This window comes from Citrus clementina, unplaced genomic scaffold (genome assembly GCF_000493195.1).
Source record: "Citrus clementina cultivar Clemenules unplaced genomic scaffold, Citrus_clementina_v1.0 scaffold_3, whole genome shotgun sequence".
Taxonomy (NCBI): Eukaryota; Viridiplantae; Streptophyta; class Magnoliopsida; order Sapindales; family Rutaceae; genus Citrus; species Citrus x clementina.
The window spans coordinates 24,714,742-24,734,939 of record NW_006262339.1 but is presented as its reverse complement, the minus strand read 5'-3'; the positions used below and the strand labels follow the sequence as shown (position 1 = coordinate 24,734,939).

Here is a 20,198-nt window from a genome sequence, read left to right as displayed (position 1 = left end):
CTCTAAGCAATGATACTAAGCAATTGATTTCTAAGATTGGCAGATGGCTGCAAAATACAATGGCAGGCGCCAGGCGGTGATGCTGGTCGTTGGGAGGTAATTATATATTAAATATTAAATAAAATAATTTCAAATAATTAAACTACGTTAAATAAATAAATTAAAATTTGTTTTCAAAAAAGAAAATTACAGACCCGCTTAGACCCACGACGAGGGCGGGTCTTTTCTTGGCTTCAGGAGTGGTCAAATTCGGCCGCCTTTGTCCGAACCATTTGCGCAGAACACATCTTGATTGACCCGCGCGCGCCAAACGCATCCTGTACATTCGAAACCTTTATTTTCATTTTTACTTCAGTGAGTATAATTTCATTATTTAAAAATAACTTAAATTTGCCTCTTCTTATTATTAACAATAAGATATTATCTTTGAGCATGGCATGAGTTTTACTATGGCTTTTATTTTATGTTTACTAAAAGATACATTTACTAAAATGGATCATATTTAATAAGAAGGAAAAATTAATTCAATTTATATTTATCGGATGAAAAATTATTATTCTTCATAGAATTTTTTTTAATACTGGTTACGCACCAAATTACTACATTACACAGATATTTACAACTGTTATATAATAAATATTACACACAATCATATATACATAACTAAAACTTATATTATTACATTAAATTTTATAAAATACATACTCAATAAATAAATATACATCACAAATAAAGAATGTTTTTTCTCCACTAATATTTTACAAAAAAAAATAACTTATAAATATTGAACCGCTGCCCTCACAAGCCCAACCACCGGGCCAAGGGCCAATGACCTCTTCACAGATATTAAATGGAAAATAAATATATAATAGAAATGGCACCATCATTGAATGACAAAAGTGGACGAATGCAAAATAAAAGTTTTTAATTTTTTTTTTGTTTTTGTAATCGATGATTAACTGATAATCTAATCTTTGGGCGACTAATAATTTCATTTTAAGGGAAAAACAAAAATTCAATCAAGAGTTTTGATTCAAAACGCAGAAGCCCTGAAGTTCTAAATAGTTTAGACAAACAAACCATCACTCTCGTCTCTCACTCTCTCAGACATAACCCCATCCGCCGCCGATAACACTCCACCCGCCACCCGCCACGGCCGGAGGCGGACGACAGCTGGCTGCCGTGCCGCTTGTCAGCCTCTCTCATCTCTTTGTCGAAGACCGAAACGGTGATCCGACTTCAGACTTCAAACAGCCACCCATCCCGGACTCTCTGACTAGCGACGACTGCCGCAAGGACTGCCAGCCACGCCGCCGCCGGTTTATCTCATCATCTCATGGTATTTTCATTTCTCATTTTTCAAGTTTCGTAGTCTTAATTAATAATTTCTTCAGTTGCCGAATTTTGATCAAGGTAGCCGCGCCGATTTATTTCATGCAAACACAGCGTCTTGTTTCTCAATATAAAATTGTTGGTTTCTTGGCATTGTGTTTGTCCATAATGTATGCTATTACAACCTCTCAGGCTTCGTGTCAATGTGATTTATGATTTGTGCTTGAATCTGTATTTATCCAGGACAGTAGACTGTTTATTTTAGTTTAGCAACACTAAACTAATGTATTCATTTTGTTAAAATGCTATTTTTATATTTCGGCTTCCCTTAAAAAAATGGCAATATAATAAAACACTCTAAATGCTTAGTCTACTGTAGTCTTATACTATTGTGTTTGGTCTATTCTCCCAGGATTGCTAAATGATTCAGAATTGAGGTGTTTGGATTTTTGTACAACGTACTGCTTCCAGCTGTTTTACTGTTTTGATCTTGAATTTAATATAGCTTTTGATTTTGATGTGATCACATGGAGAGTGAATCAGAGAGAATCAAAAGTCAGAGGATTTGAGAAAGATAGAGACAGTTTATCCTGTGTTTTTGAATTTAATTTGAGTTTGCCTTTATTTCCGTTTAATTGTTTGTCTGATTTTTATTTAATTTGTTGTTTATGTTTCTGGGTTTAGTCTCAGTCTCGGCATGGCGGCAAAATAAATAAAGAAAGCAAGGAACTTGTCAACTTTTGTTGTTTCTTCAAGAGAATTTAATGGTTAAGTTTGTAGATTGCAGGATACTCTTGACAATATCCAGCTTTCTAGGCATATATACTACAAATTGCTTGACAGTGACATTTAACTTAAGTTGCCTTGCTCAATTGACAGATTTCTCTGTCCCTGAAGCTCCCATTCTATGTTCACTCACTGAATTTTTTGAGATGATTATTTCGCGCTTGGTAGAGTATAACAGAAGATAAGAAAAAGTTAAATGATGGAGGTGGGGGATTGGTGGAGGAGAGGGAAATGGAGGATAATGGTGATGCTGACCATGTTACACATAGTAGGCATACTCATATTCACACGAGGGTTTCTGTTAACTCGAACTGAGCTCCCGTATTACAGCAATTGCTCTGATGTTTCTGAATCCCCTTGCTTCACTGGTCAATCAAATCCCTATCAAAACCAATCTAATTCACACTGTTGGACAAGGCCTGCTGTTGACCGTCTTGTCATTATTGTTCTTGATGCCCTCAGGTACTCATTCCGATCCGGAACACCTCTAATAAAAACTAATACTTATGAAATTGGTTCAATCTGATATGTGTTCCTGTTTCATGCTTTGCTATTCAGATTTGATTTCGTTGCTCCCAGTACCTTCTTCAAAGGTCAGTATTCCTTTTACTCTCCTTTGTCGCTACTTTTCCGTTCTCATTAAAAACAACCCTGTCTCTCAATATGTGGAATTTTATCACCCAGATTTTCCCCTTTACATATTCCCAACTCAGTGTTTTAATTGATTTATTTGTTGCTCAAACTTAAAACCACAAGTAAATTATGTAGAATCAAAACCTTGGATGGATAAATTGCGAGTGCTTCAGAAGCTGGCATCTACTAAAACATCTGCCCGTATCTTCAAAGCAATTGCTGATCCACCTACTACTAGTTTGCAAAGATTGAAGGTCATTTCTGCTCTTTCTCTGCTAAGTTATTAGGTTCTTTAAAATCCAGTTCCCAAGGCATGATGTACATGTTTCATATATACAGTTTCTTTGACTTTAGTTATGTCTTCGTCTCTCTTTTTTTCCCTCCCTTTTTTTATAGGGTTTGACAACTGGTGGTCTGCCAACCTTTATTGATGTTGGAAATAGTTTTGGTGCTCCAGCTATTCTTGAAGATAACTTGATACACCAGGTCTGTTTCCTGATCTCTCTTCGTGGAAGTCGTATTTACTTATTTTTATTTTTGGTATATTGGTATTCCTTATGAAAATATTTGATTACGTGTTGTTTATGCAACCTGGAGCACTTCTTATTTTGTATAAATTATTCTAATCTATGACTCACCTTCAGTTGGCTTCAAATGGAAAGCGAGTAGTGATGATGGGAGATGACACATGGGTGCAGTTATTTCCTCATCATTTCAAAAAATCTTATCCCTACCCGTCTTTCAATGTTAAAGATCTTCATACGGTAGGCTATTTAATGTTCTTATGTGCATTCGACTTTAATCTTCTCTTTCCATCATGGAGATTTTGATGGTATTTCTATTTCAGGTAGACAACGGATGCATTGAGCATCTACTTCCGTCTTTGTACGAAGAAGATTGGGATGTTCTTATAGCTCATTTTCTTGGTGTGGTAAACACGCTTTCTCTGTAAAACATATTTGGTCACTTTTAGGTATAAACCTGGAACATTTTGAAGCTTATTGACACAAGCTATGCCCATAAAAATTATACACCGTAAAATTCCAGGGAAGCATTTCTACAGATGAAGATTCAAGGACCTGAATAAATAGCTCTTATTTAGTTTTTTTGCAACCTTTTCTCCATTGTATTGAGAGTAATTTTTTATTGTATAGAATTTTGGATTGAAGAATTGGGTTAAGGAATTTATCGTTATCAAAGGCATTGAAAAGGAATTGGGGAGTTGGTATCCAAAAGAATAGTATAGATCTAGGTTGTTCTTATTTGAAGCAAATATGGTCAAATACTGTTTTTTTTTTTTCCTGCCCTTTTTCTCATTCTCCTAATTGTCTATTTCTCTCAACAAATTATGAGTTTATTCTTCTTCTATATTTTTGACAACATGCATCAAGTTACCAAGGTTTTTACATTCACACAATTTACCTTTGTGTAATTCTGCAGGCTCTTTTAGATAAACTAATTTTTATGTTCTACTTGGTTCAGGATCATGCAGGACATATTCTTGGTGTAGATTCTGTTCCAATGATAGAAAAGTTGGAGCAGTACAATGAAATTTTAGATGTGAGTTTGTTGGCGACATACATTTTCTTTTTGGTTACACTTAAAATAGTCTTGAACTTGCATTTTGCTTCCAGGAAATTTTCGTCTATGTTTGTTGGTAAATTGATCAATGGTTCTTGAGGTGCAACACGTGTTGCCTAAAGAAGTGGTTGGTCTTTTTCATTATTAATGATTAATTTTCTGTTGGTTTCTCCATGATAAGGGATTTATTGAAAACATTTTCTTTAGGCACATAAAATGACATATCCGTTCACCTTTTCTGTTTCCTTTCTTGTTGCCTAGGAATTTATTTTGAGTTTATATCTCTTGTTACCTTTTCTGTTTATGTTTTTGGACCAACTTTTTATTTTTGTTCAGAAAGTAATTGAAGTGCTGGATAACCAGTCTGGACCGGGTGGTTTGCATGAGAATACTTTCCTTCTTGTGATGGGTGACCATGGGCAAACTATTAATGGTGATCATGGTGGAGGAAGTGCTGAAGAGGTGTAATGTCAATCTTGTTTGTAGAATGGGAAATTGAGTTAATTATCTAATTCCTCAGTCATGCTAACTTGACTTGCATGTTGCAGGTTGAAACATCTGTTTTTGCCATGAGTTTTAAAAAACCTCCATCCACCATGCCATCTGAATTCGATACTTCATCTTGTGAAATGGATTTGGTATTCTCTCTGCTTTCTGATGACTAAATATTTGCTAGCATCATTTTTGTCTTAGAGACCCCTTTAGGATGCTAATTGTTTACATCAATTTCATTTTTCATCATCCAATTTCAGGATCAGAAAAAGACATGCATCAGCTCCTTCCAACAGGTTAGAATAGTTGTTTTATTTTATTTTATATTTCCTTCAGTGGCTCATTTGTGTTTCTCTCTTCACCTAATTGGAATTGTGTTTTTTTTTTCCTTCTTAAAACGATGTATTGAATAAAATCTGCTACAGCTTGATTTTGCAGCAACAGTGTCAGCCTTGCTTGGTGTCCCCTTTCCTTTTGGAAGGTGCCGTGTAAGCATCCCGTTACTGTTATTGTAGTCATTATTTTTTATTAACTACTACAAAAATTTATAACGAACCTGACATCTTGACTTAATTTTTCCTTTAAAGTCTGCCGTAATTTGTTGTGGTGCATCAAGTCCCTAGCAAGAAGTCAGCTTCTGAAATACCCACACCTCAGTTTGTGGTTGTTGACACGTATGAACGGGACTATTCTCAGACATTTGATCAGCCAACTTCCTATTTACGTGCAAGAGGAGGTCTGTTGTTGTTGATGTAAAATTTTCTATCCAGATTATTTTGATAATTATAATGTTTGTTTAACTTAACTTTGCTTGTCAAATTTCAATTATTGGCATTGGCAGCTCGGGCTGAGCTTGGGGATTTTGTTGAGTATGACTTAGACAATGAAGACGAGGATTGGCTTGACGAATTCAATAGAGATCAAAAACTTCTTCCCCCTGAAAAGTAGTTCACCATATCTATCTAATATAAATTTTTTTCTAATGATTTTATGTGGATGCAATTTTAACTTATGTAATTTAATTTGGGTTAAAAGATTATACAGGAAATCTTATTCATCTCCAATTCATTCATTTGATTACATGCATGAACCACAGATTTGAGACTCTTATGTTTAAGTTGGAGGTGTTGGATCATAAAGCTCGGGAAAGAGCAGGACTTATAACACCCACTCTTGGTTCGCCCATTCCCATACTACTGCAACTAGGTGTTGCTATTGAGGTGATACTTTGTTTTGACTGTTTGAATGCTCTCTAATTTCAGTGCTGGTTATGGCTCAACCTCACGTTGTTCCTTGACTAGCTATATCATATGAAATTGTTTGTTCCTAAATACTAGTTACTTGAGTTACCTGTGATCAGAAACTTGTCTCTGCCAAAAGAGATGGATTCAATTAGATTGACCTGCCTTTTTGTTAAGAAATAAGAAGTTATATATATTAATATTCAAACCTCATAGGAGTATTAGGCACTAAACAAGAACAACAAAAACTATAAGATACTTTCTGCGCACTGTAATGAAACAGACTGTGACCTCTACAGATTCTGAGAACTAGCAGGTAAGGATTAAGGACCTTGGCTGTGGAACTTTTAGTAAATTAGTGCCTTTCTTGCTTCTGCTATTTGACACTTAACAATAGACATTCCACAACTGTTTCTTTTGTTGTGTCACACAGCAGCCTACTCAGTTACTTTTTGTGTATTTCCATTTTAAAGGTTGTTTTGTGTCTGTGGATTAACCAAAGACATAGTTAGTTATATGAAACTAATTTGTCCAGACCATTTGCTAACTATTTGCTGTTTGTGAAATTGTATGCACTCATGCAATTTAGTCTTTTTTCAATCACCTGCGAATGCAGATGGCTTAAGAGTCAATACTAATGTCTGTCTCTGGTGATTTTACTGTCTGTTTAGTGATTCATACGATTTAGTGGGTATACGCCTTCCTTTGCATGACATTTTAAAATTTGTCGTTTAAGCCTAGAACTGTTAGTTTTTAGTGCTAGAAAAAGAAAGAGTCATGTTTAAAATATTTGGTTGTCTCTGCATTTTGTTTTATTGTTACTATGTGGCTTTGTTGATTGATTTATTAAGGATACAAGAAGTTGTGACAATTGCTATTACCTATCCCCTTTTTTATGTCAGGCCTTAAAAGATCAGACCACTGTTGGATATGCAGTCTTCCAGTCTGTTTATCACTATTGGAAAGAAAAGGTATGGTTTAAAATTTTAAATGTTTCATTGAACTTGATGTATCAATTCATAAATATTGGTGCAAACCAAGTTAAGTAGTTTTTTCTGTACTGTGAGTACTTGTATGTGCTTTTCACTTGTGCTATTTCATGTTTGAGGCCAGCGTGAACGATGGCAGAAACCTATATTGCGGCGTTTGCAGGTTAGTGTTATCAATTAGTTATGTATGGAGAGTGCTTATGTTGATCACTGCTTGGCAGTTTGACACATGCGGTGTCATCAAATTTCTTTTCCATCGTTTTCATTTATCAAAATAGTAAATTTCATCATCAGTGTGTAAAGTTGTATCTTTTTTAGAATTTTTCCCCCCTGTACAAAGCCAGAATGTTTTAGAGATGATTTAGATGAAGGATTGTACATCAGAAATGTAGGTCAGCTGTCCTCCAAAGTGGTAAATGCCAAAGGGAGGGATACAAAATCTACATAAATTTTCAAAAACAGATAAGGACCATTCTGTACAAAGCATGCCTATCCACCCCTATATAGGTCTGAACCAGCCATTACAATGTTATCTCAAAACCATTGAAAATAAAAGAACTTGAATATTGTACTTGCAAATATTGTTTTGGGCAGGCTGGTGATTGTAGAATCAGCTTTTTGTACCTTTGAGTTTGTGTGTGTTTTCTGTGCATGTATCTCTCTAATATAATTTGTTTTTGTTTTGGATTCTGGAGTGGACAATTATAGTTTTTTTTTTTAATAATTAATACTACTTGTACAGCCTCCACCACCAGTTAATGATACCAACCCATATAATGTCTTCAGACCGAGGGAGAAAGCTCACAGACTCCACACACGAAGGGTATGTGGCTGAGATAGCTGTGTTTGTATGTAATTTTGGAAAATTTTATTTTCGAAAGGAGAAAAAAGGGGGTGGGGCCGCAAAAAAGAAGGGGGTTATGGGGATGCAGGGAAGTAATATTTCCCATATTTTGTAGACCTTAAGTAAGCTACTGAATTGGCAAATATGCTAACGCTGGCCAATCTTTTGATCAGATGCAAAGGAGGGAGAATAACGTGCAATCATTTGAAAAGCTTCGCCAGGTAAGCACGATATCTTTATTTTAATGTCAGTCCTGATTCCTCGCTATGGACTTTGTGTAACTTAAAACAATATACTCAATTCATTTGTATGAAGTCATTTTCCCAAGCTTGATACATTGTATTCCCTTGGAGGAGCCTATGACTTTTTTCTGTGTAAACACTTGTCTTATTGCATTCTAATGAAAGACTGGAAGAAAATTGAGATAATGGATAATCTTGCCACCAAGTTCTTTTTTATTCAAGACTTTAACTTGTTAAAAATTAATGTTGTATTATTTATGTCCTTTTTGCTGTAATAGTCCTTAATCTCCAATTTTATTTATGAATATTTATTTAGCTTGATTTAAAACTTAAGCTAGTAGGTTAGAGCCCAAACAATAGTATTAAAATCTCTAACAGGCCCTCAAATGTGTGACTACTAGCAAAAGTACCTGTCATATGGATCAAGGCTAAGCAGAGACAGAACATAGAAATAGAGACAATTGCAATAATGCGCAATCACCCAAATACAGACGGGAAGAAGAATTAGATACTGATGTAATCTCATGGGAGAAGCCGGACACAGGGCCTCATGGTTTAAACTAGCTCTGATGTCAAATAAATTTGCCACTAAGTTAATATGTAAGGGCCCGAACAATAGTGTGAAGACAATGACTATATATTGTCTGCAGTTTCCTTAGCTGAAATTTACTTTGCTTATTTCCTGGTATTCCGGTGCTTTTGATAACAAGATTGTCCTTCATTTTTGTGGTGTTGAATTATTGTTATGATGATGCTGAAGAAACAAAAATATGTTCTTATTTTCCAAAGGTCTACCTTTACATGCTGGTAACACCTTTTTTTCTTTTTGTTTGTGGGGGTTGGGGGGGGGGGGGGGGGTGTTCAAATTTTATGTACGCTATCTTTTCATAATTCTCATTAAAAATTGAAATATTCTCTTTTGGATTTACTCTTCTCAGGTCAGACGCAACCTTGACCAAGCAAAGAGTATACTTGAGGCCTTGATAAAGGTGTTCTTTTTAACTGAAATAGCAAAATAAATGTTCACTGATCTTTTATTTTTCCGGTAATACCAATTTCTGTAATTATTTGGAGTTTTCATTGCTTCAGATTTCAGAATGTGGAGTTCTGATTACCTTAGAATGTCATGTCTGCAGAGAGAAGAAAAAAAGAGAGAGGTCATGGAGGGGGAAGTTAACCTACAAAGGATCCAAATGAAATTCAAGGTATGCTATGATGTTACATTGCATCATCTTGCATCGCTGTCGGAAATGTTGTCAATAGCCTTCTATCTTAGGAAGTTTTAGGAACTTGTGCAATAACTGTCTTGTGCTAACAATAACGGATGGAAGAGATTTTAACAATTAGTCACGATGAAAAAGACTGGATCTTTATGGTGAATGTGCTGGGGGCAGATTGCCCATGGCCTTCTTATTCTAAGGGCAAGATGATATCCCAATGAAGTTTCCAAGAACATTATGCAAGAACTTTTGTTTTTTTTTTTCATTTATTTATTTTTGCATATTAAAATTTAATTCCTACTTGGCCCGAACTTCAAATGGTCTCTGCATTTGAACCATGTTGCATGTACAATCTATTGATTTCTGCTCACATTGTGCCCGACTCCTATGAATTATCAGCATGAAATTGAGCTCCTTGAAGATGTGGCACTTCCTGGATTTCCATCTGTCTCTTGCAAGTTCGGTTTAAGTGAGGATGAATTTATGGACTCAGATGATCTTGCGCCTAGCCATCCACATTCGCAATCTACTGCAATTGAGAATCAGCCTTTCACAGAATCCAACCTAGTTCCAGTTCCTACAGCAAGCATGAAGCAAGAGTTCAGGCGGCGACATGTGCCACATGCATGGCTACATAAATTGGTACATACAGCTTTTGCTCCTAATCTGATTATCTCTATTCCTGGACCCAGAACTAGTATTACACATGATATTTTGCTGTTGCCATACTACTTACATATATGAATGCTGATTTTGAAACAGAAATATTCAACAGAGCACTGACAGAAACAGAGGTAACCCCGAGCCGGGTTACCGTGTTAATTGAAAACAATCAATTAACACGAAAAATCTGGTGGGTTTGTAGTTAATTCTGCCAGCGCTCTGTCAGCTCCAGTATTTGACTTATTGACCTATCTGTGGTTGGAAAGAAAAATGATTTAAGTAAACTTTAGAAAATGTTTTATCCTTGTTTTATTTCTGAATATCAGCAGTGCATCGTTTTGAATATGTAACTGTGGGGTTTCAGGATCCTCTTGAGCCAGTTTTGTTGTTCACAAAACCCCTTGTGCCCGAAAAATTGGACGCTGCAGGTATTGTTCCGCCGTCAGATTCTTCTACGAGGAATGGCACTATAGCACGAACTCACAAATTTCATGGAAGAATTGGCCGAGGGGGGCGGATAGTATTTGATAAATGTAATCCTCTTATGCACTCCTCAACTGATAGTGGCACGTCTTTTTACTTACCACCAAAACCCCGCACATCTATGTACAGTTAAATTGAATACTCGTATTGTCCGAGCTCCAGCATATTTGTTAGGGAGCTGATATTTATGAAGTTAAACTGAAAACTTGCATTGTCCGAGCTCCAGCAATTATTTGTTTGGGAAGCCAAGTGTAATTATGCCGTGGGCAAGCAAAATACTGGGCTTGATGAATCTTTTGAGGCTTGGTCACAGGTATTTCATGTCGTGCATCTTGCCTTAGTCTTTTAAAGAAATGACCTTGCCCTAATTTTGCTTTCAAGTTTCAACTCAATGAGCTTTTATTACATCCTCTATTGCTGAAATGCTTGTGCTAATCATAGTATTTTCAAAATTTTCGTCCCAGTTGCTTTTAAATTTTGTGAGAATGTTACAAGATAAAACTTACCTTCAAAACGTTAGAACCTATAAGATTGGCCGAAGGAATCACCTTTTTTAATTTATTTTTTTCCATTAATCCCATTTGGAGAATGTGTACGTCAGGTGTTAATGCCTATAATGAAAATGATGCAATATGTTTTGTGTTTTTGAATTTAAAAATGTGTAATAGTGTATTTTCAGAATTGGACTACAAAAATAAAAATAGAGAAAACGATTAAAATTAAGGTAATATAGGACAAAAAAGTATGGACAAGGAAGCAGTAATATTTGGTGTTTTTCATTTTTTTCAATAAAAAAAATGAAAACAAAATTTTCAATATCTATTCATCATTTTTTGGAAAAAAACAAAAAAAACCTTAAAGAATAAATGAAAGGGTGTTTGTTAAAAAAAAAAAAAAAAGAGATTGGTGTTTGAATAATGGCTCTCTCGGTTGGGCAAAATAATCACATAATCATTTTTTTGAAACACAAACCCTTTTGGTTAAGAAATAATCATACAAATCAATGTTTTATCTAAAAGAGAATTTGTGTATCTCAAAAGAGACATGTGTGACCTTTTCTAAAAACAAAATATCTTTCTAGTTATTTTGCCAAATCACGTGGTGCCTTTAGAAATAAGATAGATTTTAATTTGCCCCCAATTCGGAATGAAAATTTTTAATTTATCACCTAAAAGTATAAAAATATCAATTTACCCCATTTATTGTTAAGAATATTAAAAAAAAAAAACCCATCAACACATTTCTTATTTGCCCCTCATCTTTTGGACGGAAATGAAGAATAAATTGAGGTTTACATTGAGAGCAAATTAGAGATTATCATTTTATTTGGGGATGAATTAAAGTTTATCCGTAAGAATAAAAAATTCAAGAGAAGTACATTAAAAAAGGTAATAGTTTTAACTTTTTATGGAGTAATTGTATTTGCACCCCACTATTTTTATAAATCCACCCTACTTCTAGAAACTAATTGCAATGAATTTACAATATTTTTAAAAAAATACAAATTAATAAAAATTTGTATAATTAATCATTAAAATCCTTCAATTGATTTTCTTCTTGGGTTCTTTGACCATCTTTAATCATAAACTTTAATACAAGTTTTATTTTAGTATTTTATTATTATGATATGCAACTAAATTACTATAATAAACAGGAGTTATTATATCTAATAATTTATGTATCTAATTTTGTGGCTTATAATATAATATTTTAAAATAAAATCTAATTGTGATTTTCTCTACTTTAGTGTGTAAATAACATAAAATTGACATCCCAATAATTTACGTGAGTATCATGCCCTAAAGATACTATTTTAGTTTAATTAAAGATTAAAACTCATACTAGTAAAGTAGTATTAGAAATAATGAGTTTGGAATAAAATTAGAAAAATATTAAAATTAAAGTAAATTCTTAATAGTTATACCTTATAAGAGTAAAATAATCAATTTAAACTTATGACAAAATAATTTTTGTAGCTAAATATAATAAAATAATCTAAATCACAAGAAAGTAAACTAAAATAAATCTAGTTAATTAACTCTACAAAGTTCTTCTTTGTTTGAAAATTTAAAAACATAGCATGTATGTTTTATAATTATTTTTTAGACGAAGTATTATCATTTTGATTTTCGAGGAATATCAGTAAAATTTTCATAAAATAGTGGAATAAGCCCAATAAATAAATAAGTACATAAAAAGTTTTTGTCATAGCCACAGTCTCATAGAGGTGGAAGCAGGGGAGGAGCAGGCCAAGCCAGGCCACAGAAAATATTCAATTGAAAAAGCAAGAAAAGAATGAGCGTGTGGATGGTAAGGGCTCGGGCTCCCTCTTTCATTATTCCAATAACAACGCTCAGGATTGGAAATGGAAATGGAGATGTAAAAGGCCTGCGCTTGCCCCTGTTGAGCAATAAGAGCTGGCAGTTTCAGTTGCAGTTGCAGCAGAGGAATAAGGAGAAGAAGAAGAGACAAACTGTTACCATCAGTTATACTAACAGTAGCAGTGGAGGGGATTCTGCTTCTGCTGCACTGGAACTTCTGCTTCTGCTGCACTGGAACTGGAGGTTAATGAGATAAGGGAGAGTTACAAAATGTGGAAATGGAAGGGTCAGTACTCCATCAATTACTTGGTTTCTTCAACTCCAAATTCACATCCCGATTCTCCTCCTCTACTCCTTGTCCATGGCTTTGGTGCCTCCATTCCTCTTTGTTGTTGTGAATTGTCTAGCGGGTTGATTATTGGGTGCACAAAAATGTAGCTCCTTTATTGTGAATTCAATTCAAATGTAGCTCCTTTATTGTGAATTCAATTCAAATTATGTTCTGGGTATTTTCGACTGTAATTTTTTTTTTTTGTATGGAGTCTGTTATGTATTATGAACTCCAGGGATGGATTTATATGTGTTATACTTCTAATAATTAATTAAGATCAATGAAGCAAAAGAATAATGAAGGTAAATCTATTCGTTATTTCCCGGTGCATTGGCATTAACACCTAGTTCTATTCCTTGCACCTAGATGATGACAAACCAGTGATCTGAGTTTCAGGGTTCCATTTCATATTACCCTTTTATGGATATATGCTTCTTCCATTTTCCGATTCTTAATCTAGTGAAAAAGTATTCATTTTACTGCTCCGTTGAAAAGGGGAATGAAAATTTGTGTGTTCACTACTCCTTTATCCTATTAAATAATGCGAGGAATTGATATTTTTCTTGTCATCTCTGAGGTAATTTCAGGAATATCGGCACCCTGGCAAAGAGCTACACGGTTTATGCAATTGACCTTCGGTTTATGCAATTGACCTTCTTGGATTTGGTGCTTCAGATAACCCAGCTGGTTATTCATATACCATGGAGGGATGGGCTCAGGTATGCAATGTTCCCTAGCCAGAAGTTGGATCTTTTGTTGTCAATTGCTTGACCTTTAGTTATAGTGAGATTCACTGATACAGCTAATATTGGATTTCTTGGATGAAGTTGTTAAGAAGCCAACTGTGCTTATAGGTAACTCTGTTGGAAGCCTAGCTTGTGTTATTGCTGCCTCAGGTATATTTATTTTAACTTCCCCTTGGACATCAGATATTCTTCAACTTGCTTGCAAAGAAACACTTGCACATAATTATCCTTTTTGGTATCTATGGTTTACGATAAACCTGCTATATTTTCTACCATAAGAATCTAGTCAAACCCTTGTTCGAGGGCTTGTTCTGTTGAATTGTGCTGGTGGCATGAACAACAAGGCAATTGTTGATGATTGGAGAATCAAGCTATTGTTCCCATTGCTTTGGTTCATTGATTTTTTGTTGAAGCAAAGGCCAATTGCTTCTGCTATATTTGAGCGTGGGAAACAAAGGTATTTTCTCTTCTCTCTATTCAGTCCATTGTTCATTATCCCAAGACACTAGAGTCAAAATTAAAAAACTCTATGATGTGCATATATTGGTGCTGTAGGGAAACACTGAGGAATATTTTACTGTCCATTTATGCAAATAAGGAATCTGTGGATGAAACACTGGTTGAGGTATTAATATTCTCCTCTTATATGCCATTTTAACCTGTTACAAAAATGGCTACTCAGAATTCATGAATCAACCTCAAAACTGCAGATCATACGAGAGCCTGCCAATGAGGAAGGGGCACTTGATGCATTTGTTTCGATTGTAACCGGCCCACCAGGGCCGAACCCAGTTGAATTGATGCCATCGATCTCTATACCTCTACTAGTTTTATGGGGTGATGAGGATCCATTCACACCCCTCGATGGACCTGTTGGTAAATACTTCTCATCTCTGCTTTCTAAACTCTCAAACGTGAAGTTAACTGTATTGAAAGGAGTAGGACATTGCCCCCATGACGACAGGCCTGAATTGGTCCACGAAAAGCTGCTTCCTTGGTTGGCTGAAACATTTAATTTCTGAGGAATTTACTTTCTCATCAGCAAGTTTTAACGAGCATTATATATTATTCCTATTGTAAAAAGACAAAACAACTCCTGTATTTATGTTGTATATATCAATTCTTATTCAACCGATTGGTTATCTTTTGGCGCCGAAAGGAATGTTGGAGAAACTGATCTCTGACATGTTGTAGAAGCTCTAAATTGATTCAAGAAATATATCAAATTATTCAATAAAAAATCAAATTCAGCACAATAATAAAGAATAATGATTTAGTAATCCATATTGCTCATGTCAATGATATGTGAATGATAGGATCCAATTTTATACATGAAAAAGATATAATAATCTAAATCGAAATATAAGTACACGGGCATCTTCAATCCTTTCCTTACAAGTCCTTTTTGTAAATATAAATTCTAACCATAGACGATACCACATCAACTATGGAATCAAATGCACCATTCCAAATATGGAATTGGTAGAGATACTTGAAAAAGTGCATACATGTTTAAGCAAATGGATTCACAACTCAGGTGAGTTGAGTGAAAATGACACCTATCTCAGTCTTCTTCGTTACAGTTGAAACATGTGCTTGGGTCTTCCATTGACGTAGGATCTGGGGTGTGAAGTAAATGGATCCCACATTTTTTCACCCCGCAGCACTGGCACTCCAAAGGTGGAAAAACATTAAAGTGGACTGCCTCAAGAATGCAATTGCATTTCCAAAAACCATTAAAATCCTCTTCACAGAACAAATAGTGCCCCAAATGTAAGTGATATGATTCTACATAATTAACTCTGCTCTGAGATAATAGTGTGCCATGCGTACCACAATCTTTGGTGGTTTTCACTTTGAGCTCAAAAGAAAATGAAAACCATCTGCCACAAGCTACATGACGGTCTGAAAATGCTAAAATAGCACTAAATGCAATGCCCTGCACTCTGCTATTATTGAAGAAATCTAGGGGCATCTCCAAGGTTATAAAAGATCCCACACTTTGAAACTCAAACCACTTTGGAATTTCATTCCCAGGTAGTACTATATGACCTTTGCCCAAGGAAAAACCTCTCTGTACCAAAAAAACATAATTTTAAACCCAAAAAAAAACAAAGATTGTAGAAATTGTAAGTAGAGAGAGTTAAAGACACACATTCAGCTGAATTCTCAGGGTATCTTCAACAATTCCTGCAGTAGAATTACCTTCCAATTTAAAATTATTGCTCCGGTAAAAAAAAATTGCCTGTAAGATTCATAACTTAGAGAACAAACCTAAAAATGGTTGCAGTGCCAAGCAACCTCGTTCAAGGAATGGAGACTTTTGTACGAATTGGAACCTCTCACCATAACTTAAGAGGAGGTATCCCGACACGAAAAGTTGGATAATGCTTTCTGGTATTCTCTCAATATTGGTTTTCGTTAGATTAAATGTTATTGGCGAGGATAATTGGCCAAGACATTCGGGCAATCTCTGAAGATTTGAGCAACCTTGGAGATCAAGAATTCCAAGAGATTTCAATCTATAGAGGCTGCTTGGGAGACTCTTAAGCCTTTTACAATCTGAAAGGTCTAAGTATCCGAGCCTAAGAAGACGCTCAATTGATGAGGGCAGTTCGTCAATTGCGGTCCCCCTTAAAAATAACCAGCTTATATTACCTGATGAGATCTCTGGAAGCCTTTTCAGTTTTGGGCAGCCCGCAAGATCAAGTTTGGTAAGAAATTCTAAGTTAAATATTCCAGATGGAAGACTTTTCAGGCTTTTGCTACCTCTTAGATTCAACGTAACTAGCTTGTTCAGACGTGGCATCAACGTGGGATTTGGAATTTTGGCAATTAGCTTATGGCAGGCAGCATGGATTATCTGGTTTAACTTACTATAATGCTGCTCGGTCAAAAAAGAGGCCAAGACAAAATCGTTACCACGTATAATAATTTAAGGTTGTTATTGAAAGATTGCACATATATAATAAGATATGCATACCTTCACACAATCCCAAAGTCGTTCAATGTCACTATCAGGCACTTCAAGTAACACAAGTTTCTCTGCACCGAGGTTTGACGGCAATGACTTCAACGGATATCCATACCAGTGAAGATATTTCACTTCAGCAAATCCGGAATCTTGCAAATAAGATATCTTACATTTGTTCTCTCCATTGACTGATGAACTATAGAACTTTAAAAATCTCAATTTAGGCATCTGTGTGAAAGTATTGGGATTAAGACAGAGCTCTTTTACTTTTGACATATCCAAACATATGCCCTCAATTTTTTCTGTCCCCTAAAAATAAATGAAAAAGCAATAAAGTTAAAATCAAATGAAAGATATTTGTATTCCACCAATGAATCGCCCTTCAACAATACATAGGGATAATTTTTGGGGCAATTTTCTCACTAATTCACAATTAGAGGTAGCTTGTAGTTATTGCTCGGCAGTTAAACTTTTAATTGCAAATGCACAAAGAAAAATTCCGTCTGTGTACTATACAAATTGGCATATCAATTATGCTTGCAAACGATTATGCAAGTTGTCATGGCATTTATAATTTATTGCTACGTCATTTAACCGCTATGGTTTTTTCCAATCATTGTTGCTCTTCTAATAATTCTAAGACTCATCAGTTCGAGCAGATATAAATATATTCATATCAAGTTTGTAAATGCTAGAATATTTCAAAATAATTATACACAACAAACTGCTTACCGTGTTATATGTAAGAACTTCATAGATATCCTCATGATGCCACAACCTACTGCGGTTTCCAGGATTAATTGATTCTTGTCGAACAATTTCCCTACCCAGCTCTTGTAGTAAATCATGCATTCTTATCTTGTTGTACGAACCAATAGCAATGAGAGATTTATCAACAAGAACACTTATTCCTATTTCTGGGTAGAAACCGCTTGCATTATGGAATTTCATTACTAGATTTACATCCTCGCCTTGAAAGAAACAAGCAACATCAAGGAAAATATTTTTCTCCTTATCATCCAAACTATCATAACTTATTTTTAATACCTCTAGGATACTTGGATGGAGGATTCTTTGCAATTTATTTATTGCACTTTCCCAGACTTCCTTTTCTCTTTCATATAGAAAGCAACCCAAAACTTTAATAGCTAAAGGAACACCTTGAGCATATTTCATTACCTTGCTTGAAAATTCCTCGTAACCAACGTCAGGATGGTTTTGTTTGAAGGCATGTCGACTGAAAAGCTCAAGAGCGTGATGATATTCTAATGCCTCCATCTCATATATTTTCCTCACCCCCCAATTTCTAAGCACTTGTTTATTTCTTGTGGTTATTATGATTCGACTCACAGGCGTCAAACAATCAAGACTTCCAATTATAGATTCTAATTGGCTGAAGCAAGTCACATCATCAAAAACAATCAGAACCTTCATGCGGCTGAGCCTTCTAAAATTAAGACCAATAACAAGACTCACATTTTTATCTTTCAATAAATTTGAAAGAAGTTTTTGTCGCAAGCAAGCTAATCCTCCCGGTTTTTGTGACTCTTCTCTAACATTTTCAAGGAAGCAAGAACCTTCAAAACCGCTAGAGATTTTGTGAAAAATAGCTCTAACGATTGTTGTTTTGCCTATACCACCAATGCCCCAAATCCCTAAAGCGTAAACATCTTTCGACTGAGCACCTAGTAGAGACTCAATTTCCTCAACTCTTGATTCTACTCCAACCAGATGGTTTTTGTTATCATTCCGCCGAAAAACGTGATCCAGCAGTCTCTTCAAAATGTGATGAACAACTTCGTTTATAAGTTCCGATTCAGGCCTACCAAATACATAAAATTAGCAGCGGTAACTTCAAATAGAAGGGATTTGCATAAAATTTGAAATAAAGGAGATTGCTAGTTTTCCTATTGAAATTAATATATACCACTTATTTTTTTTCATAAGGATAATATTGCAAAGTGATGGTACCAGGACTCCAGGAGAGTTATTAAATATTGTAAAAATAGTCAAAATAAGTGGTATATATTGATTTGAGTAAGGAAATTTCTAATTTCCCTATAAATTAATAACTCTTTAATTACAGGAATATGTTATATGTGGAAGAGATTTTTTTTTTCCTAATGGTATATGAGTAAGAGATTGAAATTGATTAAAAAACGACAGAACACCATTAATTTTGTTAAAATATATTGTAAACCTCTGGAGCTTTTATTATTAATTCTGCAAAAATTCTTTTATAGGAGTTCAAAAGTGGGGAAGTTCAAGAAGTCTAGAATTTGATGCATGAAAAAATTTAAAAGTGTAGTTTATCATCTGGAAAATTTAACTAAGAGTGCTGCGTGAATTTTATTTACAGTGTTGAATATTAGTATGAGAAATTAAAGCTAACTTTTCACCTGATGTTAAGAGAATTAAAGCCGGACAAACTGGCTGCTTCCTTCAAAGCATTCCTCCAAGTCAGCAGCTTCTTTGAATTCTCCTTTAATCTTTCTTCAAGCTTCGAAAATGAATCCCCAAAACTCCCAGTTTGGTTTCTCACGTCCGATGGATCAACCCGATAGAAAACCGGAATCACAATCTGTGCATACTCCTTCTTGCACTTGAGGATCTTTACAACTTCATCGAGACACCATCTGGAAGATGCATACCCTTCTGAGAAGACGATAACTGAAATGGCTGATGCTTCAATTGCATTCACAACTGACTCCGAAATTTCATCTCCTCTGTTAAGTTGGTCATCAATGAAAGTCTGGATATTTTGTCGACACAGAGCAGAATAGAGATGGCTAGTAAAGTTGTCGCGGGTGTCCTCTCCTCTGAAACTAACAAAAACATCATACTTCCTGTTGTTTCGAGAAGAAGAAGCCATAATCAACAGAAACAGTTGAATTGATGAGAGAGAGATTTTGATTCGGATGAAAACAATTATTGAACCAAATGTGCGTGACTCCGTAGAATAAATCGATGCTATGAACCTTCCTTCAAGTTCCGTGATAGTTTTTCAATTTCATCTCATTGTCCAACCACCGTGCACTCCACGATGATTGATTAATTCAACTGCCTTGTAGACTTTTAGCTGAAAATTCCACACGAGCACCATACTTTTCAACACACGTGCTTCTGTGCTTTAATGCTCATAACTGCCAGCAATAAGTAGGGTGATATTTTAATTTTAAAGGAAATTATCAGTCATATACCCTTAAATGACACCAATATCAAACGTGTTACAATACTTTTTAAGTTTATCACTCGTATACCCTAAGTTGACAAAACACTTCTGCCGTCCACCGATCCGTTAACTACCGTTTGCGAGCGCT

At 35.1% G+C, this 20,198-nt stretch overlaps 4 protein-coding genes across 7 annotated transcripts; 3 read left to right on the top strand and 1 right to left on the bottom strand.

Moving 5' to 3' along the window:
• Positions 1-983: 983 nt before the first annotated feature.
• On the top strand, positions 984-5,486 carry LOC18048750 (GPI ethanolamine phosphate transferase 3). Its single transcript, XM_024188276.1, has 13 exons — positions 984-1,339; positions 2,212-2,580; positions 2,677-2,711; positions 2,887-3,005; positions 3,148-3,237; positions 3,396-3,515; positions 3,599-3,682; positions 4,234-4,311; positions 4,669-4,794; positions 4,881-4,970; positions 5,085-5,120; positions 5,250-5,305; positions 5,412-5,486. Exons 2-13 carry the CDS (start codon positions 2,315-2,317, stop codon positions 5,419-5,421), a joined length of 1,110 nt encoding a protein of 369 aa, XP_024044044.1. The 5' UTR covers positions 984-1,339; positions 2,212-2,314; the 3' UTR covers positions 5,422-5,486.
• Positions 5,422-10,886, top strand: LOC18049129 (the record flags this gene model as incomplete). The annotated part of the gene is made up of 11 exons (XM_006441872.2): positions 5,422-5,560; positions 5,666-5,768; positions 5,921-6,044; positions 6,968-7,036; positions 7,179-7,217; positions 7,797-7,877; positions 8,072-8,119; positions 9,079-9,129; positions 9,277-9,345; positions 9,760-10,002; positions 10,388-10,886. Coding segments are annotated over 11 exons (1,218 nt in total), but the record flags the coding sequence as incomplete, so codon positions are not given.
• A 1,927-nt stretch (positions 10,887-12,813) lies between these two features.
• On the top strand, positions 12,814-15,047 carry LOC18049128 (pheophytinase, chloroplastic). Its single transcript, XM_024187220.1, has 6 exons — positions 12,814-13,070; positions 13,799-13,877; positions 13,961-14,054; positions 14,184-14,361; positions 14,460-14,529; positions 14,615-15,047. Exons 1-6 carry the CDS (start codon positions 12,814-12,816, stop codon positions 14,924-14,926), a joined length of 990 nt encoding a protein of 329 aa, XP_024042988.1. The 3' UTR covers positions 14,927-15,047.
• A 150-nt stretch (positions 15,048-15,197) lies between these two features.
• On the bottom strand, positions 15,198-19,925 carry LOC18049127 (disease resistance-like protein DSC1). 4 transcript variants are annotated; one of them, XM_024189232.1, is made up of 7 exons: positions 19,278-19,925; positions 17,611-18,700; positions 16,888-17,187; positions 16,563-16,788; positions 16,179-16,466; positions 16,060-16,094; positions 15,198-15,978 (listed from the first exon to the last, which is right to left on the bottom strand). In XM_024189232.1, the coding sequence occupies exons 1-7, from the start codon at positions 19,748-19,750 to the stop codon at positions 15,469-15,471; spliced, it is 2,922 nt and encodes a 973-aa protein (XP_024045000.1). In that variant the 5' UTR covers positions 19,751-19,925; the 3' UTR covers positions 15,198-15,468. The 4 variants fall into 4 exon arrangements, with proteins under 4 accessions (XP_024045000.1, XP_024044999.1, XP_024045001.1 ...); XM_024189231.1 differs by having other exon boundaries at positions 16,179-16,788; XM_006441870.2 differs by lacking the exon at positions 16,060-16,094 and having other exon boundaries at positions 15,837-15,978; positions 16,179-16,788.
• Between the last annotated feature and the right edge of the window lie 273 nt (positions 19,926-20,198).